We start from the raw sequence: 26,983 nt of genomic DNA, 5'->3' as shown, positions 1-26,983 counted from the left end.
TTTTTTTTTTAATAAACCTAATTCTGTTTCTGTTTATATCTTCTTTCATGATAACCACACAGATCATCCATCAGTTTGAATTCCTTATATTTAGCAGATACGCTGTCCATTTGTATTATCATGAATTCTGAGAATAAGGGATATTTTAAAGTATTTTGAGTACTTAACTAATACGAAGCATATGCATCTGCTATGTAGAGTTCTTTTTAGTGATCTGCTTAAGAGAAATTAAATAAGGTTGCATTAACATACTATAGATAGCATAATTAAATATTACTGAAACATCTGTGACACACCTTCAAAACAGAACCTTTCTCTTTGTTTCCTCACTACAGACTCCCAGCAGGGGGCTCCCAGGTAACACAAAAATCTTAGCAGTCTTAATACACACTTGGTGCCCACACTTGGATAATTGCATGTATTTTAAAACTTTATAGAATTTGAGTTAAATTACTCCTTAGAGTAGTCTTTTTCCATTTTTTTCTTTTACTCAAACCAGGTTTTGCCTGCTGAGCTCTTTTGGCTCATCTTGAAGTGTTTCAGTGGGAATTGCTTTTCCTTGCATCCAAAGGTAGATGGTGAAAAGTTGAAATTTTTGCCTTAGGTGTTTTCAAAATATGTCTGATACAGGTCTTGTGCCAGTTTAGCTTAACTCTAATATACCAGAGAGACATCTTGGAAACCTTCTGCACTTTCGTAATTCTCTGTAGATGGAGTAAATGTATACCCTGTATTATCAAATTATATAAAGAGCAGAATTATCAGTCTCATGTAAAGAAATAGTTTTAAAAATGAAATAATGCTATACTTTCTAGAATCCTGCCAAAAGTTTTAGAGTATTAATTTTATAGCTTTTCCATTTACCTCTTTCAGTGAACGACTCAGCAGCTGGAAACATTGTAACAAGACAAGTAAGCCAGCAGCCAAAAGTATTTGAAATTATGCCAGCTGCAGTCAACGAAAAATTTCTTAGGAAATAATCTGACAATCTTTTATTCTCTCCCCTCTTTTCACATGAAAATCTGACTAGAGATTTGTCAAAAGTATTTCTTCAGAAACATTTATTCAGGTATGGAAATATTTCTTGCTGAATAGTTCAGAACTAATAAAATAAATATTTTTTTAAATTGGTCTCTGAAGGTGTATTCCATAGATGGTTTCCGACAGAAGAAAATAACACGAAATGGGTTAGACATTATTTGAACTAAATACTTAACAATAAAGTCCGTTCAATTTTTTTATCTGTCCCTTAGCCAGGAGATATTAAAATTAATAAATGCAGCATTGAAAACGTATGGGTAATTTAACTGGATAACTGTTGGGCCTTTAAAACCTGCTAAATATTAGCTCTAATTTTATAAAAAATAGCTAGCTTTAAGATATATGGTCTTTTGTTTGTAAAAAGGCTTATCAATAAAGTTGAGAACAAGTTTGAAACACCTTGTATCTACTAATAAACCTCAAAATATTAAGTTTTCTACACCAGATCTATTTTCCAGGTTCTTGATTTACACAAATACAATAGGAACCGGACTGGAAGTAGATTTATGCTTTCAATATAGCCATCTGATCACACTGTCTCACATAGTTTACAAATCCATCTATCTAACGATGGTGAAAAATGCTGCATTTGCAGTCTCTCATGACAATGCTCTCAGAGATTGCTAGAGAGGCTCTGCTAAAAGAGACATCAGCAGCATGCACCAGAACATCAGACAGTTAAACTTCCCAGGTCTGAGAAGTTCCCAGAGTTTAAACTTCCCCAGATTTCTTCTGCTTGTGCCATGATACATGGGAAATGTCAGATTACCCTTTGTACATAACTTATCTTCTCAGACTATAAACTTATGTATAGAACTGATGGTAGTATAAGAGAGCATATATATTTCTTCTTGGTGTCTGGTTGAACCAAGCCTATTGTTATGCATGTGGCTTGCAAAATTTTGTCTTTGGCATTTTCTTGTGAATGAGAAGAACCGGACAGTTTGCATATGTGGAAAACATTTAGTTTTGCAATAAGTAAGCACAGGTAATTTGTATGCGTTTGTTTTGATTTGGTTTCAACTGTTTTTTTCAAAGAGAAGCTAAGTGTAATGAGTGTATATTCTAAATGACTTTACTCAAAAAAGGACCTGTGTTTTTTTCCATTTGTGTCCTTGTGTTTTATTTAGTAGTTTGGGTTTTATTTTGTGTAGATGTTTTCTGTTGTTGCCGTATCTGAGAGTTTGTTGTTTGCTTTTTTAATAGAATTTCAGAAATTGGAGCCAGTGTTTCTGTCAGTGGGACACGTTGCTTGTGTTGAGGTTGGAGACTGACTCCTGTGGGCAGGTACCTCAGCTAAGGTGACACCAGCCACTCTGGGTGTAGACAGAGCTGTACCCCGGCTGGGGGAGCTGCAGCTGATATTGCTGCCTGACAATTTACCCAGAGATTGAGGAATAGCTCACTGTCAGCTCAGACTCCTGTGTAGGTCACTCCCATATACATTTACCTATTATAGGTTTTAAGTGCTGAATGATTTTCAAGTTACTTTGTCCACAATTTGAGTCCTGCTTTAGGCTCTGAGTAACTCCAGGATTTCTGATATTTCTAGATTCTTCCCTGGAAGATCATGTCTAACTATATTTGAAATCCATGTTTTGTAAAACATGAATTGTATTTGAAGTACCTACCTCCTGTCTGCTCAGCTTGATTTCCGTATTAATGATTTTATAAATTAAAGCATTTTATTTGTCACATATTTTGCCTCTTAAAATCAGGTAATTTTGTCCTGGCAGTTATAACATCATGTACGTGGATAGATAGAAGAAGTGTCAAATACAGGAATGTAGTACTGCATTTTATGGAGTAAGTGATTTTGCTTTTTACATTTTATTATACTCAAGGGCTTGGCTATTATCTAGATTGTGAATTCTCTTGCAGCTACTTTTAAGCCAGACCAATGATATTTGAGAAGAAATCCTCTTTTTAAGTGGAGATATTTATAGAAGAATGAGGGTTAAAGAGAAAATATATTGACTGGAAATATTTTTAATGCATTATTATTTGCATCTTTGCACTGTCCTCAAAAAATGAATTTTAATTTATGGTTAAATTACTTATAAACGCTGCACATGATTGCTGTAGTGAATTAAATCAGTGCAGGGTTGCTCCTCACACTAATACCCTTAAACACTTCATACAGTACCAGCCAACGTTCTGCGTGCTGCAGCACAGAGCAAACATGCCCTGACAGCTCTGGGCTTTTAAGCAAGGGGATGTCTCTGAGAACTGCAGCCCCCAACTAATTTTCCTTTTTACTTTTATGTCGCTAGTAAACAGGCTGTTCCAGCATTTGTTCAGAATTTCAAAGCTTTCCAGGTAGTGTTTATTAGGAAAGTGCTTGTCTCTTTGAGAGAACACATAAATTAAGTCTCTTCCTTCTTTTGTATCTAAGTGCATTTATCAATTTGGAGCAGGTCTGGTAAAATATTTGCTGTCTCCCCTAGGACCTTAATTTACCTGCTTGATACATTTATTGCACAGGTATGGTACAGATTGATGCCTCATCCTATGCCCCTTGGATTTTTGGTTGAACAACTGTTTCACTGATGTCATGAATCAACATCAACATAAATAAAATGACAGTGTGGTTAGTTTTAAGCAGCTAAAATTTGTATTTTGTCCTTCAGTATTAATTGTTGTCAGCATGCTTAAAATTAATAGTAAGTAAGTTGGACATCTGCAGTGAAGTACAGATTTAATTACTGTCCCTTTTAAATTTTTATCATTAGAGGGGGATTTATTTTTTATAAATGGCTTTTTAATGAAGTTCAGGGCCTGAAAAACACACATAATGAATGATATATGCTAAAATATGTTAACATATTAGGACTCAGCATAGAGCTCTTTTATATACCTGTATATAGCTTGTATAAAAACATATGCTAAATAATCTATACTGCTAAAATATATTCCAGCTATATAAGTTAAATTGCAGTGGTTTTTAAAATGTTTTTGCCTTTTCCATACAAAAATACAAGTAAGTGTTGTAACTGTATATGTCCATTTGGTGTTCTTTGCAAAAGTGTCAAGAAATGTGTTAAAAATCCAGTATTAAAGGGAAAAAACAAATATTATGACATTATGCAAACTTAAGCAGTGACTTTCACAGTATGCAATTAAGTATGTGCTGCCTTAGTGGTGTGTATCCAACCGGCTACACTGAAACAACAGGAGGTACACGGCTCAGTTGAAAAAAGCATGTGAGGATTTTCTTTCTGGTTACTGAATTGTAAGATATCTCTGTATCTGAGCTTTTAGAATGTGTAGAGGTGAAAGCTGAGCTAGTAAATACACAAAAATTCCTTTCTCATTTAATGCCTATCCCCCAAAGCAAGTAAAGAACGGAATACTTGTAAAAACTTCCCTATACTATTATTGGAAGCACTGATTCTTATGGTGCGTGTATATAAATTTATTTGAAATACCTCTTGATCAAAAGTACTTCAGTGCTACTCTCTGTCATTAAAATTCTTTTTTCACTTGATTTTTTTTTTCTCCCCATATGTTTGAACCAACTATAACGTTACTTATACACACTAGAGATAAGCCTTTGGTGGGAAGGGAGTTCTTTTAAAAGTAAGACATAGTAAAAAAAATTAAGACCATTTTATTTAGAAGTGAAATTTTGATGCAGATCAGGTTGACAGTGAAAGACTAATAATTTCAAAGTATCAGAAGATAATTTGCACTTCTGATATGGGAGAAAAGGAGGACTTGCTCAGATTTAGTAGGCAGAACACAGTCTGTAAAACAGAGGATAAGAAAATCATCCAAAATCTATTTATACCAAGATGGTAAGAGATGGTGTGCTGCCTAGAAAATATGTAACCCATATACTGCAGTGCCTTTCAGCTTTAAAATTAAACATTTGTTAAATATTGTCTAATCATTTTTATTTTTTTAATAGTATTAATGAGGTTAAATAGTTATTAACAATATTAATACACTTAAATAGTTGACATATCATTTCAGTAATATGAATTTGATCTAGACCGTGCTTGAATTAAGTCATCTTTGAAAAAAACTTAGTGGGCTCTGCACTACAAAATGCTTATTTAGGTCTTCGAAGTGCTGTACTTGATAGCTGCAATCAATTACAGCATCTAAAGCTTGTGTTGAAATTCAAGCCTGTGAAGCCAGTTGTGACTCCACAACTACTTCAACTGTGGATTACAGCAGCCAATGCTCATGTATTTAAAGCTGAGCCCATGTTTAGTACTTGCATGTTTCTGCTGTTTTTTTTAAATAAACTCTCTATAGAGACCAGTTCAACCTGAAGTATTTCTTTGTCTTCCTTATGTATTAAATGTTTCCTGTGTTATGTATTCAAAAATCCTATGTTACATGGAATAAAAAACAAGCTGGGTAAAATTGGAGAAAAAAGTTCTGAATCAAACGCAGGGAATTATTCGATAATTCAGTCTGTGGAGTTTATGAATAGTTGCTCCCCCAGAGCTGCATGCTTCTGCCCTGTCTGCTGTACCCTGGGGGTATGAGGGCAGAGGTTTGCTACACATGTCACTGGAGGGAATTCAGTTTGTGTGAGTCCTCTCCTCAGGGGTGAGGAAAGCACCTCTTTTGGGGATGGACAGCTGCTGGATTCACCATGGCTGTTTCCGAGACTATTTATGCTAAAGGAAGAGAGCAAGGCTGTCTCTGAGTTACACCTGGGACTTACCTGGCCTGGGCCAGAGAGGACCATATCTTTCCTTCTTTTTCTTGTAGTTTTCAGCCTTCCTTTTCAGTTTGTGCTATTTATTAACTACCAAATTGCCAGTTAAATTTATTGAGCCTGCCAGCTCCATTTTGTGTTTGATGCTGAATAAAACCTTGGCATTCAGAAAGAAACTTTTGGGTTTGCACATAGAAACCCATAACCAGTTGGAGTTTTTCAGATTTACCTGCAGTAGTAAAGGTCTACATAAATGATGCCCAATAAGTTTTAGCTGTTGTACCCACTTTTGTCTTAAATTTCCTCAGTTTCATTTGTGTCCTTTCAGTTATATAGTACTACAATGATATCTGCCTCAGGTATTCTTAATCAAATGATTTTCCAGAATTATAAAATCCTTGATATGCTGATTTATATGTTTCATTTTGTATAATAAATGTGAATAAATTAGTAAGGATATTGCATGAAGGTATTTAAAAGTCGTGTAGATATGGCATGGTTTAGTGGTAGACATAGCAGTATGAGGTTAATGGTTGGACTTGATGATCCTGAAGAACCTTTCCAACCTAAACAATTCTATGATTCTGTGATCATCTTGTGCCAGCCATGCCATGACCTTAAAACTGGGTTACAGGCCAGGAAGAGGAGATGACCAGAGAACTGACAGAGTGACAGACGATTAAAAGAGTCTGCAAGCAGCTGAAGGGACAAAGAAGACCATCTTTCTGCCTTGGGATGAATTTGCCATGCCCTCTTCCTCCATTTTTTTGTTCTGAGTTAAAGGAATACTCCTAGCAGTGCTCTGCCTGTGATAAGGCGTCGTGCTGACTGCCCAGCAGGCACATATGCTTGTTTAAAGGTCTGTTGGGAAGAAAGTTTGCAGCAGGTGCAATGGGACCTGTCACAGGCTGAACAGGCATCCACAATGTGCATCTGAACTGCCCCCCTCATCTCCACCCCTTCCTAGTAGCTGTACGTTGAGGAATGTCTACATTTGCCCGTGAATCCTGAAAGCTGACCCTCCGAGATGGAAATAAATGTTTTGGGAAATGGAAGAAATGATGAATAATTGCTTGATATATTTTTACAAAGTTCTTATATATTTTTAGGGTTTAAAAATATAAAGGGACTCCCAAATTAGTTCTTTTGAGTCATAAAATGCTCACTGTTAAATATTTTGCCATTGATATGTGAAAGAAGTATTTTTTGTAGGATTTTCAAAATTATCATCTAGTCAAATACTACTTTATGATTTGCTCTGTATTTTTTCTGTAGTGAAATAAAGTGTAGCTTTGTTTCACTACATAGTTGACATGGCTTTTTCTCATTTAGAAGAACTGCAGTCTGTTTGTTTGGCTGGCTCTTATTGAGTACCGGTGTAAATCGGCTACTTGTTGCCATGATGAGTTGTCCTCAAAAGGATTCAATAACTGACTCTTTAAGGAAATCCATGAAGGTGTTTAGAGGAAAGCCAAAATCCATAGTTGCAAATCATGGCAATGCCAAAGCAATCCACAAACTATAAAAATTTCATTGCAATAAAAGAGATAAACAGCTAGCAAATTTCTTTAATAACATTCTCAGCTATATTGCCAAAATTGAGGTAGTAAAAAGGTAATTCTCCACTTAAATTTACTTTCAAGATCATACTAAAAACTAAACATTCTGCATTTAAATACAGCTTTTCCTGCATTCCACCTCTAGGATATGCTTCCATAGATATTGCATGAATAAATGGTTAGTAAATCCAATGTTAAATGGATCAGTTCTCGTTTGTGAATTGATTGGAGATAAATGAATTTGTCTGCCAGTGTTTGTATCACAGAAAACTTCCTTTGTGTAAGAAGTGGTGAAAAACATCCTTATGTTGAGGACAATGATTATTCTTCCCCTTGTCCTCTTGAAATTATAGCAGTGCCTAGCACAGTGGCATCCTCTGCTGTAGCAGTATAAAAATGTGTGGTGTCACTGAACCCAAAAGTTTCCGATGCTCCAAACCAGATCTTCACACCTTGTCATGATATGCTCAGTGCCCCTGCCTTGAAATAAAGAATTGCTCTAATCAAAGGTGGGTTTGTGCCTGAACATCAAAATAGAGAGAAGTCTGTGTAAATGTGTCACTGAAGGTATGTTACACTTCTTAACAACTAACTCTTCTGAAGGATATGCTCCTTCCAATGCACACGAAATTCTGCTGTTGTTTATTGTGAGGCAATGTCATGATAAAAGAGCAGATGTCTCCAAAGCAACATGGTGTCATTTTTCTGCTAGTGAAAATCTGAGAAGAATTAAGAGGTGGCATAAAATACGAGGAAAGGATGACTTAAGTCAGAGCTTCCATTCCTGACATCATGACATAAGCATTTGAATATGGAATTCAGTACAATAAATTATTAATGTTTCCTTAAATATCTCAAAGACACATTACACATCTAGCATCTTACTTGGGAAAGGTGGAGAAAAGAGAAGCAAAAGAAGGAACAGTACGTATTGGTTTAAGATTCTGGAGCTTTGGGAGAGATTTCTAGAGAATCTTGCCTGAACAGGCAATAAAAGTAATGAGAGAAAATGGGTAAGGAAAAAAAAAAAGAAGAATAAACCAGTATTTTACCAGCTGCACTAGCACCAGGCTGGCACTGTCTCATACACCAGCCTCACAGTGCTGCAAATTTGCACATTGACCCAAAGGGATTTTTTCCTTCTTCTTAGGAAGCAGGTAGCTATACCACAGAAAATGATAATAGGTGCTGGTGGGAGTACTTGACAGTATCTGAAGAAACACGATCTTCAGGTAGATAATAATTAAAAGCGACACTCAACTTCCCTGGCATATTTAAAATGAAATTCAAATATGGAAATATTTGAATTTGTGGAAATATTACTATGGAGTTAAATGTGTTTGTGTGTGTAGTTCTTGGGTGAAAGGACGAGTTACTTGGTTAGTAATGTTACACATTTTTTACTACTGTGAGCAGTTAACAGAACTGTCTTTTGAAGCAAGACATAATAACAATGCACAATTTTAGAGGTCAGAAGGATTAAAAGTATTCTCTGTCTGCACAAGTTTATAGCACACATTGTTCTTTAAACTGTGGGGACATAGCTGAAAGTTACTAGACAAAAATAGCTAAAGGGATTGTTGAATTAATCATAGAAATAATACAATAATGGAGACATAGTGAAGTTATAATGCTTTGTTACATGATCTAAAGCCACTCCAGTGTATTATGTGCTTGTTTCCCTTGTTTATTCATCTGTAAAGCCAAATGGTTAACCTTGCTTTATTTCTCCTCAGCTCTGTTGAGGCTGAACATTGCATCAATGACAAACTGCTGTGTACATGGGTGCAAGCAAACAGGTAATTTAGAGATGTTCTGATTGTTCCAATTTCTGTTTAAAGAAGCCAGTAAAATTTCATAACTGAGCCTGAACGGTAACATTAACTGTGGACTGAAAATTGAAAAGCAGTTTAGGGAACAAGAGGCATGAGGGAAAGGAAGCATTTAAATCATCCTTGAGATATGGTTAAAGGTCCTGACTAATTTGTGAGGAACTCAGACTCTGGTTGCAACATAATTGGTGTTGTTCTTCTTGTTCAAGTCATGCTAGGCCAATACTCTGTATTCAGTAAGGAAAATCAAACTTGCAGGTCACAACTCATGCGAGAGGTTTGGTGATACTGTCTTCATGCTCTCTACTGCACAGATGCTAAATCAAGGTAATATGCTGCAGAGTTTCTTTTCTGCTTGTGAGACTAGATTGGAACTGTGCTCAAATTTCTAAAAGGCAATTCTGAATTTTACCTAAAAATATTTTCTGCAGTGTTTTCTCGTGTTTGGTTTCTTACGAGGCATATGTGTCATCTGGAATATGAAAACATTGATGCTTACATGAGTTCAAGGCAACCTATAGGCTGACAGAAGTATATTTATTACCATGAGGAAAGTGGCCACTCGTTACAGATGCAAGTTTAGTGCAATAACTGACATCTGTTGCATGAAAAAAATTTTAATGTATCTTAACTTCATTTTTTTCTTCAGCTCATTTGTTATTTCTGTCTTTGGTTAGAGCTTTCTTGTGGGATGGGGACACTACGTGTGCTTTTACTCACAGCTACAGACCAAAGTCTGTTCACCAGATGTGTCTAAACAGCTGCCTTGTTCTTGGAAAAGACATGGTGAATGAGCTTGAGCTGTGAGAAAGACCTGACAGCTCAGCATCTCTTTCTGCATGTGGTTGGTGATGGCAATCCTACCAGTGCATATGGGCCCATTTGGCAATACTTGGCCTTGCTGCACCCTGAGACCCTGCTCCTTCTCTGGGGTGAGAGGGTGGGGAAGCCCAGCAGCGTGGGAGAGTCCGAGGTTGCTCCTGTGGCAGTGTGCATTAAGGGCACGGGGCAAGATGAGGCATACATTTCAACGTGTAGTTTATATTGTATACAACTGCTTGTGAGGAAGTGTTTGGCTCTAACACACATTCTTGCCTCTGTGGCAATTCTGGAATATAAATATATTTAGTTCCTGGCTCTAAAAACAAAAGAGAAGAGAAGAGAAGAGAAGAGAAGAGAAGAGAAGAGAAGAGAAGAGAAGAGAAGAGAAGAGAAGAAGAGAGAAAAGAAAAGAAAAGAAAAGAAAAGAAAAGAAAAGAAAAGAAAAGAAAAGAAAAGAAAAGAAAAGAAAAGAAAAGAAAAGAAAAGAAAAGAAAAGAAAAGAAAAGAAAAGAAAAGAAAAGAAAAGAAAAGAAAAGAAAAGAAAAGAAAAAATATTTTGAAAATTTGTCAGACCAGACCAAACAATCCTCTCCTAAAAAACGTCCCGCAGGAGTCAGTTTGATTGAAAGGAACTGTGGGAGGTCTGAAGGCAACGAGGAAGATGTATTCTTCAAATGCTCAAGTTTAGCAGATGATAATGACATCCTTTGTTCTAATAGCTAATTCCTCATGGGTCCCTTATTTTCTTTTTCACAACTGAAGTAGCAGTTTTGCTGTACCAGAACAGATCTGGCAGTATAAATATTAATGCATTGCCTGGGAATCTAACAAGTTCAAAAGCAAAGTCATAGCTAGCCAAAACAATAGTTTTAAAATAATTTTTTGTTTCTTGAGAAGCTTGAACTGATGGGTGGAAGGCTTTCTTTGCATGATTAGTGTTGTGTTTTAAAAGGTTATGTTTTTATAAGCTAAGAGGTAATTTAAAAATTCTATTTTCACTAATAGAATAATAATATTTCCCATATATTGTTTTCATTTTGAATTGCTGCAGAATCTTGGGGTTTTTTTACTAGTTCTATCTTTTGTAAAATTTTGAAGTATTTCAGCTAGGTTTTATGCTTTATAACTTCTTTTCTGATTAAATGAATTATGCTTTCAGGTTTATATTCTCAAAACATTATTTTCACTGTTGAATGATAACAATAACCAAAGTTTATTTCAGGCAGGCAATATTATTTCCAAGAAAAGCTACCTTAACATCAAAAATAATATGATAGAGGCCTACTCAGGCTCTGCAGCAATTTCAAGATAAAAAATAACTTGGTTTAGTTTTAATTTCATAGTTGTACCTTGTTAGATCATGCCTGTTCAAATTAGGATATATTTTTATCTACAGGGATCAATATGGTTTGCACTGTATGAAGAAACAGTTGTGGAGTGAAGTAGCAGTTATAAAGCAAGGCAGATTAAAGAAAACCTATACTGAGGCACATAGATAATATTTAAATAATTAATGCAAATTTATAAATATCTCCTTTGTATTCTCTACCAAATATCACATTTCTTCAAGTGACTCCAAATTTTAAATTCCCATTGTCCTAAAGAGTTGGTGGAAAAAGTTTAGAAGCAAGGAAGTGTTTGTGTAAGCTGTGATTGATTACCAGGTGAGAACCATAATAAAGAACTCTTTAATAGTTTTAACACACTCAGAAGAGCTGAAAGAAAGAAGCATTAGGCTGTGTTAGCTATGGCTGTAGCTGTTAAGGGCAGTGTTATTGCTCTGTGGAAAATCCTTGGGTGTGATGTGGTTGACTAAATGGAGTATATGCTGACTCATACATGAGAAACAAGGAAAAAAGCATAGGAATGTGGCATTGGTTCTACCTGCACTTCTGCCAGCACAGACAGAATAAAACCCCCAACATACCGTAGGCCATAAAGGACTGTCCCATCTGGATGGAGCCGAATCATTCGGTTTTTCACTGTCACTCCATGGACAAATGATTTCTTGTCATTTTGGAAATACGTGTCCGGCACCCAGAGCTGGTCAGCCACTCTGTTGTCCAGAGTTAAGTTCAAAGGTATTCCAGAATAAGAGAGCCTTTTATCCCTCCAGGACTGCTGAAAGTACATGGTCAGGGTGTAGTCCTAGGGAAGAAACAAGAAGGGCTTTTTGTATTTTCGTACTGATTGACTGACCAGAAGTTTATTTTTGGATGAATCTCAGTAACTGAATATCAGTAGCAATAGGAAATTTAAGGATCATCAGGACATTATTGCCATTAGACATGATCATGACTCTTGGCTTGTTCATATTAGTGTCAACTTGACACTCACCAGTGACAGTGACTACATCAGGCTTTCAAAATCCCTTGACCCAGAGGGAATAGATGGCACATTTGGGTCTCAAGTCTGTGGATCAAACTTGGTTTCTATTTTTTTCTTTTTAATGTGAAAAGGGCAGTGTTTAGCTGAGCTCAGCCAAACAGCATTGCATAGCATTGAGGATATTCTTATGATATTCCCTCCTTCTGATATTCCCTCCTTTCACCTTGAAAGATTCTCCCAACAATCCAGAAAGGTCTAGCCCTCCTCAGAAAGAGCAAAAACAACGTCAGAACATAATGGCTAATTTCCTATTCCGCCTCTGCTGGAGTTGCCAGATATAATGACTTTAGGTAGCCAGGCATATCTCAGCCTGGGAAATGGGGTTCTTTCTGCCCTTGTCAATTGGATTTTACTGTACAGAAAATCAACACCTTTTTTTTGGCTATCATGTTATAACTTCACTGAAATACCATTTATGCAGCCTTTCAGCTTTCATTTTGTCTGAAAAGAAATTGTTCTAAAGGCTTCTGGTCCGATTTACTCCCTTGTATACGTCTTTCTGGGAAACTGGTGATTTTAAAGGCAGTCAATTTTTTCAAGTGGAAAAGCCCATGTACTTTGCAACTCATGGAGTTCTTAAACCATTATTAGAACAGCAGTATGTTAGTCCAACAGTCTAATAGTCCAATAGTATGGACTATTAGTTTTTTCTTCCTCATCTCCTCCCCCAGCCCTGTTTTCAAGTGACAGGTCACTTTGTCACGTTTTTATGGTAGAAGTGCATTAAAATCATAGCTATTACTGAAAAAATTGGTCAGGAGTAAGATTTTCTTTTATGTGATAGAAAACCTTGCTTCTGTCCTTGTCACAAATCCTAGCCTGGACTCTAATTTTTGAAGAAACAGCATAAAAGCTGTCTGACACAATTTGCACTCTTCATCTATAGTGGCTTCTTAAGACTGTATCATTGCCATTAAATCAAAGCAGAGTTGTTACCTTTCGAAAAGACTTTTTACCTGAAATGTTGCATTGAACAGAGCTATAATACAGATACACCAGTGAAAGTCGTTAATAAAAATACTGCTCTTCCTTGACCTGGACCAGTAGTGTTTTTTTTTTTTTTTTTGGTTTTTTTTTTTTTTTTTTTTTTTTTTTGGGTTTTTTTTTTATTTTTTTTTTTTGTAGGTTTTTTTTTTGGTAGTTTTTTTTTTGTGTGTGTGTTTTTTTTTTTCGGTGTGTGTTTGTTTGTTTGTTTGTTTTGGTGGGGGGTTGTTTTTTGTTGTTGTTTTGGGTGTTTTGTTTGTTTTTTTCTTTATGGATGAAATATCATGATTGATGATCAGTGGTTATATACAATAGGACAATTACATCCACTGTGAGCACAGACCCCAGACTTGCAAGGATTTCATAGATATGCCCTTTTTCAGGCTTGCAAGTTGGCTGCTGCCCACAACAGACAATAGAAGTTGTATGCTGAAGGTTTGTTTGGTTTTTTTGCTGGTTTGGGTCCCTAGGAGGAGATCAGAACATCTTTCCTCTTCAGACCATGCTGGTCAAGCCTGGAACTACAAAGTAATGCAGTGAGGTATATGCTGCACTTTGCTGAGTAGGTGATTTAATTTAAATAGGGGTACAGAGGAGCGTGAACAACAAGGAGGGAAGTTTTTGGATGTACAACTTGAATAGAGGTGGGTTAGAGGTGGGTCTCACTTAAAGAGGAGTTTGCCCTTTAGTTCCTCTTACACTTATACAGAGACCAGTTGGGAATTGGATGAGAGGAAACAAAAATTAGAAACCAAAACAAAAGTCAACCAAACAAGAAAGAACAAAACAAAACCCCCACCCAACACCACAAATACCCCATAAACCACCACCATTCTAGTGCAGTTTTCATACGTTTTATCTGTTTCCTAACCTGCCCTATTTCAAATCTCTTTAGGTAGAAAAGCTTTCAGAGATGACTGATAAAAGTGCTGCACCTGGTATCCTCTACATCTTCTGCCTGATCCAGCAGAGCCTATGCAGCCTGCAGCACAGATGGAACAGAAATTCTGATTATACATAATTACCTTTTCTCCTTCTTGCTTTTCTTTATATTTCCACTAGGCCTTAAGGTTGCTTTTGTGGAATTGTTATGCTGTCCTACAGAAAACCAAACAATTGAGAGTGGTGTCTATGCACTGGTTCTCAAACCTCAACCAAGAGAAGAATAGCCACAGTAAGCTACAAAAGATCTTAAGGGATGTGTCAAATAAAAGAAAAAGAAATTCTGTCTCTTGGCTATGACTACTAGAAGAAGCTGAGTTGCTATGTTTAGCATCATAGTCTGTTGAAAAAATTTGTTTCATCCAGCTGTGCTTTACACAAAATGCTGCTGTTGGCAGCACCACAGTAGAGCGTGATCCTCTGGTCTGCAATTGTGCTATACCATGGAGAAGCACATGGCAAGCCAGCAAGTGTTAATGAGGAAAAAAAATCTGAGCTTCATCCTAAAGGAATCTCAGTATTTCTTAACTGAACAAATTATCTATTTTTTTTTCCCATTTGTCAGTATGTGAGGGTATTACTCATTCAGTATTTTAATAAGAAAAATAATCTGATGTCATGTTTATGAGAGTCCCTGTTGCAGTAAATTAATATTTTAAAAAGAATAATAAAAGACTGTTTTAATGAAAAGCAAATTACAGCTGTGCTATAATAACCCAAATTTTATAGTTATAAAATTTATTACTGTTTTTTAATGGAATACAGCCTTACCTTTCTTATCTCTCATCGGCAAAGTATTAAATGCTGGCTGGCCATATGGCTAGACACATCTTGGAGGTTCTTGTATTATTTTTTATATTGTACAGTGGTGTGAGTGAAGTGAGGATTTAATGACTACTTGTCTTCTACCCTGTAAAATTTGCTGGGGATTTTGTGCTTTCAAGCTCTAGGCTATATGAATAATTTCTGAATCTGTCACATCTGTAGAGATAATTGGCAGTAGAATTTTTTTAGCTTCTTATGAAAGCTTCCCAAGATCTCAAGCACCAGTCTAGATATGAAAATAAATCACACTGTATTTAACTTTCATATTTAAAAAATTCTATTCATGAGTTTAAAAAGCAGAGCCCAATGTAAAATTAAAAACGAGAATCTGTTTGTGCAGCTAACCATTCTTTCAAATTATTTGTTTTTAAAAACAATTCACATTTTATAGAAACACACCGAATATTTTTTTCCGAACTGTACTTTTCATAATTAAAAAGATCTGTGATTCTGATGAAAAATCATGATATTTTAGTAGATTTAATAGTGCTGTTTATGCTTTCCAAATGTGTCTCCTTACATTTTCAGAGCATAGTGAACCTTTAGAGTGGAAAATATTTGAGCACCAATAATAAAGCTGTTTTGATGTGTATCTGGTCTAGTTTCCATTTTTTCCACGACAAATTTTGATTTATTAGTGCAATATGTATAGATAATGTAAGGGAAATCATAGATTTTTCCTGTCAGATCTCTGTAAATCTTCTGAAACCAGAAGAGATACATTAAAATAACTGATGAATTTGGACTTACTGGTAATTTTTACTCTGTAATTTGCCAGTTTGGCACAGTAGAATATAGTGTGGAATACATTGCTATGTTATAATCTAACCTTCTGAGATACACAGAACGAGTATTTCACCATGTTTATCAGTTGAATTTTGGATTCTGGTGGAAAAAAAGATAATTTCACATGTCTGCTATACTATAGTTGTTTTTTCTTTTACAAATTCCATATTTTAAGGAGAAAATCTTTAAAAGGGAATGTTTTAATGTGCAATGTTCAGCTTGGTGGTCTAAAAGACCTTTTGTTTTTCCGTTTTCCAAGGTGGCCTTAATCTAAGCTCTTTTATCATTTCATGAACTGGACAGCAGGTTAGCATATTATGAAATATTTAAGTAATAACTGAATATCAAAGCACACTCTGAAAGTCTTAACAGCTAAAAATGAATAATATGGATGCAGTTATTAGCAAAAGTTAGCAAATCAAAAAATATTTTGTGAATTTGTTGTAGGTCAACATCAGACATTAGCTCTCTGCATGAGTTTGTACATGTAGGCACTGTGAAGGGAAATGAATACATGAAGTGCACCAATGTCATACTTCTAATTGACAGCAGTGCATATTGGTAGTTGTGGGATGAACACTTTACACCCAAACAATCTTAAATTTAATTTTTTTTTGCTTGGGAGCCATCTACTAATACAGTACCTGGCACCCTCACAGAAAATGAGATGCACTGAAATTCAGATACATTATAACTTAATCAAGACAAATGTAACTGAAATTGCAATTTAAAATTAAATACAGAGTGATAATCAGAATATTAATATCGACTGCAATAACGCCATAAATGTAGAAAAGCAATATAGGTAAATCCTGCTGTGACTGCAAATTCTTATTCATTGGAAAAGAGTATTTTCTGTGTTTATCTGATCAAGAATAGGAAGGGCAGAGTTTAGAAAGAATAGTGAATGCTAAATTTGCAAATTGTAAAAAATTGTACTCATTCCTATATTGCAAGAATGCTAGTGTATCAGAAGCAGCTGTTAGCTGTTCAGCAAGTTAATTGTCCTACCTTGGAACTCCAAGGGAAGTTCTATATTTTCACCTGCAAAAGAGCTATTTTATAGTAAGAGGATACCAATGGTGATGTGGGGTTTTGGGTGTATGTTTGGTACTTGTATGTGTGTTTCATGTTGGAGATATTTTGTTTGTTTCTTTGCAGGCTGTTTTTGGTTCTTCCCCACCTCTTGCCTGCCCCTGATGCTCAATTCCAGATACTGCAAAGAAATTAGGGGAAAAAATTCTAGCTGAAATTAATGGGAAAGAATATGCTGGTTCTACTTATGCTCTTTTCTAAGAATGTCAGGGGAGCTGCCATCTCTTTATTAAGTCTGGAGTCCAGCCAAGCAAGGAAGCCAGAGAATTAGGGGGCACAGTACTTGCTTTTCTTTCTAAGGACAGAATTCAGGGTTTCTGTGGTTGTTTTCAACAAACACTGATGCAGGATATGTTACCTAGTTCTTCTCCTCTTCTATCCAAAGTAGTGGGAAGAGGGGAGAATTATTATTCTCCCCTGAATAATCAAATAATTCAGTATTCCCTGGCCTGGTTCACAGGAGGCCATGGTTCTTGTGAACTACACTTCTGATAGGGAAAATAGAAGAGAAAACTAGGACTTCAGGAGAATAGGATAAAACCCTTATATTTTCCATATAGAAGGTGTTTGGTGTTCTTTAATAGAATAGAATTTTCACATAGCAAACTTCAGTTTTGCAGAAATCATGTTTTCCACCAGAAAATTACAGATTATTTATAGATGTGAGACATCTGTAGGAGAAAAAGTTGTTTGAGGTCTTGTTAGATAGGCCAAGTGCCAAGTCCTATGCTTTGGTTAAACAGCCCCAGGCAGTGCTACAGGCTGAGGGAAGAGTGGTTGGAAAGTGGCCCAGCAGAAAAGGACCTGGGGATGCTGGTTGACAGCAGCTGAACATGAGCCAGTGTGAGCCCAGGTGGCCAAGAAAGCCAGTGGCATCTTGGCCTGCATCAAGAATAGTGTGGCCAGAAGAATCAGGACAGTGATCAGCACTGGTGAGGCTGTACCTTGAGTGCTGTGTTCAGTTTTAAGCCCCTCACTGTATGAAAGACATTGAGGTGCTGGAGCGTTTCCAGAGAAGAGCAACCAGCTATTGTAGGGTCTGGGGTGTAAGTCATAGGAAGAGCAGCTGAGGGAACTGGGATTGTTTAAGGTGGAGAAAAGGAGGCTTGGAGAGATCTCTCTCTCTCTCTCTCTCTCTCTCTCTACAACTATGTGAAAGGAAGTAGTCAGACTTTTCACCCAGGCAAGGAGTAACATGGAAAGAGAAAACGGTCTCAAGCTGTACCAGGTAGGTTCAGGTTGGACATCAGGAGGAATTTCTTCACAGAAAGGGTTGTTAAACATTGGAAAGGACTGCACAGTGAGATGGTGGGGTCACCATCCCTGAAGGTGTTCAAGAAGCAACCAGATGTGGCACTTAGTGTCTTGGTCAGGTTCATAAGGTGATGATCAGTCAAAGGTTGGACAACATGACCTCAGAAGTATTTTCCAACCTAAATGATTCTGTGATTTTTAAATTTTGTTTGATCCAGTTGGTAGTTTCAGTTTCTAATAAAGTGCCTTGCAGTTTTGTTGTTCAAACGTGCTAATAATTCTTGAGGAAAGTGTTGGCATTTATAACTTCACAATTATGTATGTGGCATCACAGTCAGGTCTTACAGAAAGATGCAAAGATCTATCAGGAATCCATATAGCTGTAATGATGATGTTCTTTATTGCTCAAAGCACAGCCAAGAACAAGATTAGACTCATAATAATGTCAGAAGTGAAGGCATTACTGTACTGGGACCCAGTATTACTCCTTGAAGTCAAAGCAAAAGTCCCCTGAACTGCAATGGGATAAAAAGTACATCCAATCATTACTGGAAAAGCAAAACAAAACATTTCTCAGTTGCAACTGTAAACTATATATTTTGTTGCATTTTGTTCAGTGTTCTAGTAATAAGACTTAGCAGAAGCAGTAATTCTGACATTTAAATGGGTTATTGTTATGATAGTTCTGTTCCATTGGTTTTGTATTATTTAACACAGAGGAGGGTAAAATCCCAATTTTATTTTGTATGTTCTGTTTTGCCTCCTGAGAAGAGTAAGAACTTCTAAACTTTAAAACAATAACCCACTGCCTTGTCCTTTTTTTTTTTCTCTCATATTTGAACTTTGCTAACCTGAAAGGCTTGAATATGCCATTTGTTCTTTGTATAGGAAGAAGAGAGGTGATGTTACTAAAACTAATATGGATCACTTTGATTAGAAGTGGACTTGTCAAAATTTAGCAGGAAAGTAAGGCAGCAGGTAAGGTAGGCTTACAGATGTGTTACTGTTATTCTCACTGCATGCTGGAAGCTCCCTTAAGAAAGGTGTAAAACCACTATACCATTCTCAGATTTCCAGCTGATTAACCCACTGTCTGGGATAGCAGTGAGATACACCAGTATAACATTTTTCACAGTTCAAATTTAATACCATGTCTGTCTTAAGTGGCTATGTTGCCAACAAAAGAATCAAAACGTGTCCATGGTATGATTTGTACTCCTGGAAAGATAAATTAACTGTTTTTAGCAGGAAACAAGCAATGGTATGTATTCCCATGGTATTTGATTTTGCTTTTGAAGCTGCTAATTTTTTGGGGTTTTTTTGTATAGAGGGTAATACTGTCATAAAGATGCATGAGGAGAGTGAGGAGAGTGGTGGAGAACAGGAAAAATATGGCACAGGAGATATACACACTGAAGTAAGATGTTATTGTAATGAATGCTGGAGTAAAGAAATAAAAATGTAGAGGCATATACAGTAACTATATTCAATGTGTTCATGTATTTTTTACAGGCAGCAAATAACTGCGTCCTTGACACTTTGGCCCCAGTGAGGGCACTTGGTGTTTCAGAAAGAACAATTGAAAAGAAAACAAAGGAACAGAAAAGTTTCTTACTGCCAAGTAGCCCACAGACCAACATATGTTAACAAAAGCCAACATACATCCTTTAAGAGCAAACGTAGACAGCAGTAAGAGAAAAACATGTTTTCTCTCACACGTTTCTCTGTGACACAGCTAAAACAAGTTTTTGCTAAAACCTCCCAAACGAACCCAGCTTGTTTAGGTGGCCCATACCTGTCTATCTGTGTCTGAGGACTCCAGTTAATGCTCAAGACCAAGTATTGACAAATACAGTCAATACTCTTCTAAGTATTACATGCTGCTTTGTGCTGAAGTCCTGAATATTTTATTATTTATTATTTATTATATTTATTATTATTCTTCTCCTCTGAGTTTTACAAAAACTTGTCTGTTCATATGCAGGCATGAAAGGAAATGATGGAATGACATTTGAGGACTGTGACCTTGTGCTCAGGAAGTGCTGTCCTTATCCTCTCTGCAGATAGGTGGGGAAAGCACACCAAGGAAAATAAATTTTAAGCTTTAACTGACATTCCAAAATATTTCATCCAGCTTGGAGATGAAGCATCAATACAAAGGAGTAAGACTGGGCATTCGGGTAAAAACTGTACTTCCCATCTTCTTGTGTGGACTATATGGAGATGGGTCTCCATTATGAGTTAGGAACAGATGAGCTCTGAGGGTCTATCTATGGAATATGATGCGAGGACTAAAGCAAAATAAGCCAAATATAGCTGGAAGGGTGCAGCACTTCCAAGTTCCCATTAAGGAAAAACATTGTAGAAGAGTGAAGAATTAATTAAACCCCACTTCCCTTGCTACCTATAAGCAAGATAATTGGAAAGCAGCCTGTTTTCTAACAATGGCTGTTGCTGAAGCACTTGATTCTTTTTTTCTTTTGTAATTGCCATCTAGCTCAGCAGGGGTGAACTATGAGACCATTACAGAGTGCACTGAATGTCTAAGGAGGATGACACAATGCTAAGAGCTCAGTGGAATTCCTTGTGGTGTTAGTGCACAGCACTGCAGTCAAAACTGAACTGTTTGCAATCCTACAAGCAGATGGGAGAGATTTGTTGACTTTTGTCTAGAACCCTATTGTATAAGCACTAATAGTACCAAAAATCTTACAGGAACTGGACAGAAAGTTAAATAAAACACAAGAAAGTGAGCATCAACAATATAAAAATGAGCTGGAGTCACAGGATAAACTAGCTGATCATGTGAAGTAAAAGAAAATCCCCACAAACTTTAATTCTTTGTTGAGCAGGGACTTATCTTAAGCCAAACTTAAAAGTAAGAAATCAGAAGTAAAGACAGCCAACCATAGCTAGACTCTTTGGCTCCAGAAGATGCTTAACAATGTAGGAGGGAAGATACATATATCTTAGCACGAAGTTGGGCTAACGTTAAAAAAACAGTAACTGAATTTTTTTTTAGTGTCTTTATATATATATATATATATATATATATATATATATATATATATAATTTATTTTTTACTCATTTAGGAGCAGGAGTTATTTCTATTTCTATGGGTCTGTTGATTGAAATCTATTTGATTCCTCCTGCCTGGCTCTCAGCTGTCATTCTACTATATCAATTCTCTTTAGTTTCGAGCAAAGCAGATGGAGGTCCAAGTGACATATGATGAGTCAGTGGCTCTACCTGGAATAGAAACAGTAATTACATAGCTGCTGCCAGATCTCTATACTTGTGTATACCTCACTGGGTTTTTTTTTTTGTGTGTGCTTGGGTATTTTTGGTGGGGTGTTTGGTTTTTTTAAATTTTTTTTATTGGTTGGTTGCTTTGTAGCTTTGTGTGTAACTACTACTTTTCTTTTTTCCCTAAATGCTCAGGACAACTTTATTTCATTGTTCATTAGGCTTATGACTGAATGGTGTTCTATAAAATGGTCGTGATTATGATGACTTAAATGGCCAGAGATATTTTTCCTGTATATTTTTGGCACCCTGACTGCTTCACAGAATTCTAACCTATAAATCATAGGTCAGGCTGATACTCACATTTTGTGCTGCATTTGGAAACCAAGGATAGAGGAACATCATGACATTTCTCCTTTATAATGACAGTCAAAGTGGAGGTAGTTTGCACTTGGAGTAGATAGCACTAAGGGTATTAGTGACATTGTCACAGTGCTAGAAAACTGCTGACATGCTAGTTGCAAAATCCTCTGGGAATTTCTAGTCCAATCTCCTGTCAGAAGCAGGACTGTCACTAACCCTGCCTCAGGTTGAAATACTGCTTTCTCTAGCAAATCTTGAAGACCCTCAAGAACAGGAATTCCACAACATCTGTGGGTAGACTCTTCCAGTGCTGCACTACCTTTTTGGTGAGAAATCTTTCCTGACATCTGCTCTTACCGTCCCTATGTGCAATTCGTACTTGCTGTCCTTCAATATTTCATCTGCCACTACTGAGAGTGGTTTCACTGCAATCTTCCCTTCAGGACATTAAAAGCTGTGGTGAGTATTTCCTTTGTCTTCTCTCCTTGCTAACTGAAGTAAGACAAGTTCCCATGTTTCTCCTGATAGGTTATGTGCTCAAGGCCTTGGCTACATTGATAGGTCTTCACTAGATCCTTTTCAGTTTCTCAGTATCAGGAAAGAAATGGGAGACACTGTTCTAAGTGCAGCTGTACCATTACAGAATATGAGAGGGTAATAATTTCCCTCTGTGCTGCCCATATCCCTGCCAGTGTCACTTAGTATACAGTTTACATGATGAATGTACACATTGTGGCTTGTATTCAGCTGCTGTTTAATCCATGAGTTTCCCATCTGCTGAATTCTGAGTTTTCTGGCTGGACCTAGAGATGGGTATAATGTTTGTTGTTTTTCCTATCGCCAGAGTCTGCCCTGATGACACACGTTTTTCACCAGGGTAGGCAGTTGTTTTGAAATTATTATCAGTGAACTCCTAATTTCCTTTTGACCCATGTTGTGTGCATCTTCATTTTACAATTAATGTAACTAGAGAAGCCTTTCTTGTTGTCCTGCCTCTTTTTACTGTCAGGTTCAACTAGGATTTGAAGCAATATTTTTATGCTTCAACAGAATCAATGACTCATTTAGGTTGGAAGGGCTGCATTGAGATTGAAAGAGAATTTGAGACATGAAAGTCAAAGGCAGCCTTAGCTGCTCTCCTGAATCCAGGGCTGTGATCTTGCTTTTTGCTGTTTTTCTCTCCTCTCAGATTCCTGAATTCTACCATTTCATACTCATTGAAATGGCAACTAAGGCTGCCTCTGACTTTCTTATCCCAGACTAATTTTTTCTTCTTGTAACTACAAGGTCTAGCAGATTATGTTTTCTTGTTAGCTTCTCAGTTACCAGGAAATTGTCATCAGTGCGTTCAAGAAGTTTTGTAGATTTCCTGAGCCCTCCTGTATCATCCTTCTGGCAGACACAGCAGTGGTTGCTCTCCCATGAGGAACAGGACCTGTGAACATGAGACTTCTCCCAGTTGCTGGAACAAAGTCTCATCTGCATTTTCTTCCTGGTCAGGATGTCTATAGTAGATACCCACAACACAACACCAAACAATGTTGGTTTGGCGCTAATCTTGCTCCATAAACCGTTCTTTGGCTTCTGATCCATCCCAAGGTAGAGCTCCAAGTATTCCAGCTGTTTTCTCACATAGAGGGCAGCTCCATTTCCTCTCCTTTCCAGACAGTTGAACAGTAATTATTCTTGCTGGTTTCCTTGCCAGTTCTCTTGCCTTGTTTTCTCCTCCTGTATGCTCCCTTCTGTGTTTTAATTCATGGAGAGGCCTCTGTCTTAGCCTGGCAGTTCTGCTGATGAAATTCTGGCCTTCTTGCATGGCATATTGGATTGTTCCCAGTTTTCTTAAAAATTCAGCCTCATCTCTTTCTGCTTGATGACTGCTTGCTGGAGAATTTTACTTAGCAATTGCTCAAATAAGTGAGCTTCTACTGTCCTGATGTCCTGAGTCCTAGCTCCACTGCTCACTGTCTCAGCTATCCTCCAGATGCTGAATTCTATCATCTTGGGGTCACTGCAAATCAAATGTGCTGTAAATACTTGCTTTTCATCTGGGATATTTCTACAAAAGGCAGCTTGAGGAAAAGCTCTTCATGAGATTTCTCATGAGCTGCATAATTTAAATATTATTAAGCTGCTTACATGATAATCTAACATCACAGTCAACGAGTATACAACACTCATACAGACTGTCTACAGAAAATTTGCTTTTGGCTTTTGCAGGGAATCAGTTTGCCTTTAAATGCATCTATTGTTGACACTAAGTCCTCAGAGAAGAATGGAGAGTATTTTTAGAGTGTTGATAATATAGGACTTAGTTTTATTTTTAACCGCATAATCAATTGGATAACTAATGGCACTGGTCAATTTAATATGATTAATCTGATTAAAACCCTACAACTGCAGTGCTGTTGCCAGTCTCACAGGAACCAACATTTCAAAATACTGTAGAGTATGTGTCAACATTTTAGGAGAAATTTAAAAAACACCAAGAGCATATAACTCATCAGTCAGTTGGAAAGTATCTGATTAATACTCTTAAGTACTGATTAGGATATGGAGTTGCAGGCTCTCTTTCCTGCAAAATATATAACTAAGGAAAACATGGGATTAGCAATTATTTGAGGAATTGAATAGCTTAGTGCAGAAAATTTGGATTGGTGCCAATATACTGAAAATCTGGGAGAGTGTCTTCATGTAAATGACTTTATAAATAAAGCAACCTCAAAATCAGTTTTATTTAATGCTTAGGGCAGTAAAATCTCCCTCTGAGACTGAAGTTTCAGAAGGCTTTCACTTCAGTGAAGCCCAAGACAACTGCTACTTCCATCCCTTCCTGTGTGACTGAACACATTTGAATAAGCAGTTAGGAAGTGGAAGTAATCCAGGTTAGAGATGAACTTTGTCATTACTGTTTTTGCATGGTGTTTTTTTATGCAGGTAAATTCCTTGATTCTGTCTCCATCACCAATGGCTATCCAAGCATTGGTTCTGGAGCAGGAAAGGACAACTAAGAGTGAAGGAGGAAGCCAAAGCAGCTTTGCAGAACAGCTCAGAGCAGCTGTGAAACTATAGCTCTGGAGTGGGATTTACAGTCCCAAGAAGCAGGAAAAACTAAAGGATCTTGTGAAAGATGTTTTCTAGCCAGAGAAGGACAGGGTGAACCAGAATGAGTTAGCAGTGTGCTGCCAGGCATGGGACTACAGCTGAGACTGGATTTGGTAGCTGTGTACAATTGTTCTACAGTGTCAAGTCAGAGTGACAGAAGCAGCTCAGATCTATTGCCAGGGTTGCACCAACCCTTCTCAAATGTCTGTGACACCCGAGTATCTCATGGGTTGGCATCTAGTAGTCTATCTACTGTCTTATATTTGCTATATAAATTTATTACTCTTTTCACAGTGTTAAAATATTGCAGGAGCTCAGCAGCCAGTCAACTGTTTCAGTATTACTTTGCCTCTCTTTGGTCGTTTATTAACTTGGGGGAAAAAAATTAGCATCCACAACATTTGAAAAAGCAAGGAAAGCCACTCTTGACTCTTCAGCTTTCCCTGGTTCGCTACAAGCTGCTACAGAATGCTGAGGTGCTGTTGTGAAGTTTGTTCAGCATAGTGACCTCTGAGACGGGCAGATGGAGCCTTGATAGCAGAAGCTATCAAGGTTTGTTGAGTTTGTCTTTTTCTTTTAAAACATCCCTGAACTTCTGAAATATTTATTTTTTGGTCCACCTTGAAAGGTCAGGAGAAGTACAGGTAGCAGTTCTCTTGCACACAGCTTCACTTCCCTTGGTGCTTTTTAGAGACAGCTGTGTCACACTACAAAGGATAAAGTTAAAACATCTAAGAGACCCATACTTGATCACTGATGCAGATAATGTAAGTCTGGTGTGTCCTGAATTTACTGCAACTGATATATGCTAGAGGGACTACTGAGGGCTGAAGGATCCTAAATCCATTGGTTGTTGGCCAACCAATATTTCCTTCTGAAGCTTTAATTTCTGGAGTCACTGTAAAGCCTTAACTGTGTCAACTAAAAGTCCTCATGAATATTTTTCCATTTAGAAACAAGCAAACAGCTGTTTGTTACTGGTAAGTTTTTACTGTTTAGCAAATTAGACAATTTCACTCCAAGAGTGGAATGGAAGTTCAGTGTGTTTTCATGAGTGAAACAGGCATTGCTCCAATGTACTTATTCCTCCTTCTACAAATATGACTGCTTTTCTGTTTCTTTTTCTTAATATCTCTACTGTGTAGTAAGATTAATTTTCCACTAAAATAGACTTATATTTAGCCAGAGAAGCCTCTACATGCAGCTGGCCAAACTGTGAAGCCTATGTCTGTGACACTGTTCAAAGCTAAAGTATGGTATTTTCTCACCTACAGCTTTTTGTAGGACTGGTTTAACCTCTCTCAGAGCTAATCATAGGTGCTGTTATCAGAGCAGTATGAAGTGCAGAGGTCCAGAAGGCTTGTCTTTTCTGAAGGCAGAGGTGTTTGTGGTCACAAATAGAAACCAGTGTCAGTGAAGCAGCACTCCTATAGAGGAGTAAATTACGGGACAAATGTTACTCTTTTCCTCTTGCCACCTACAAAAAGAGTCTGTGGCAAGAAGTGGATGATAGTGAGAAACTAGTCAGAGGGAACTCCTGGGACAGTTGTTTGGAAGTTTTGGTGCTTGGCAGACGTGACCAAGTCATGCCATCATTCCTGGTATGAGCAACAGTGCAGATGATGGGAAGGTTTTTCTTCTTTGTGGGAATGGTGGTGAATCTTGCTGATCTTCAATAGGATAAAATAGCTCTGGCTGGTGCCTTCTAATCAGAATTAAGGCCTTCACAGGTAATGAGACAAATGAAGCCATAGCACGAAGTAGGATGCAGCACCATGCCATGCAGCAAGAAAATCTTTGAAGCGATATGACAAGTGCCATACGGTGATACGGTGTAGGTGAAGTCAAGCATGGGTTTAGTAAGATGCACCTTTTCCATATTTTGCCTGTTATTTGCCTTACTTAATCACATAAACCTTGATTAAATAGTTACGGAACCAGTGGGTTTGCATCAGTAGACACTGAATGCTAAGAGAGAAACATGCTGGCTAGTCACAGGACCCTCCAGATGGATTTTTTATCTGAATGGCTTTGTAGTTTTTCACTTATTTATAGTAGGAATGGC

At 37.2% G+C, this 26,983-nt stretch overlaps 1 protein-coding gene across 5 annotated transcripts in view; it reads right to left on the bottom strand.

The window, feature by feature from the left end:
• GABRB1 (gamma-aminobutyric acid type A receptor subunit beta1) overlaps positions 1 to 26,983 on the bottom strand; it is a 121,007-nt gene that overhangs the window by 46,224 nt on the left and 47,800 nt on the right. For all 5 annotated transcript variants that reach the window (XR_015803084.1, XR_015803083.1, XM_088163324.1 and 2 more), the window contains exon 3: positions 11,857 to 12,077. Coding sequence is in view for 3 of the 5 variants with exons in the window: in XM_088163324.1 (XP_088019450.1) it covers positions 11,857 to 12,077 (221 nt within the window). In the remaining 2 variants the exon portion in view is untranslated. The remainder of the gene's footprint in view (positions 1 to 11,856; positions 12,078 to 26,983) is intronic.

The sequence above is a fragment of the Sturnus vulgaris genome, chromosome 4, assembly GCF_052056855.1.
Source record: "Sturnus vulgaris isolate bStuVul1 chromosome 4, bStuVul1.hap1, whole genome shotgun sequence".
Classification (NCBI taxonomy): domain Eukaryota; kingdom Metazoa; phylum Chordata; class Aves; order Passeriformes; family Sturnidae; genus Sturnus; species Sturnus vulgaris.
Note: the sequence above shows the minus strand (reverse complement) of the source record. Positions and strands in the feature narration are given on the sequence as shown.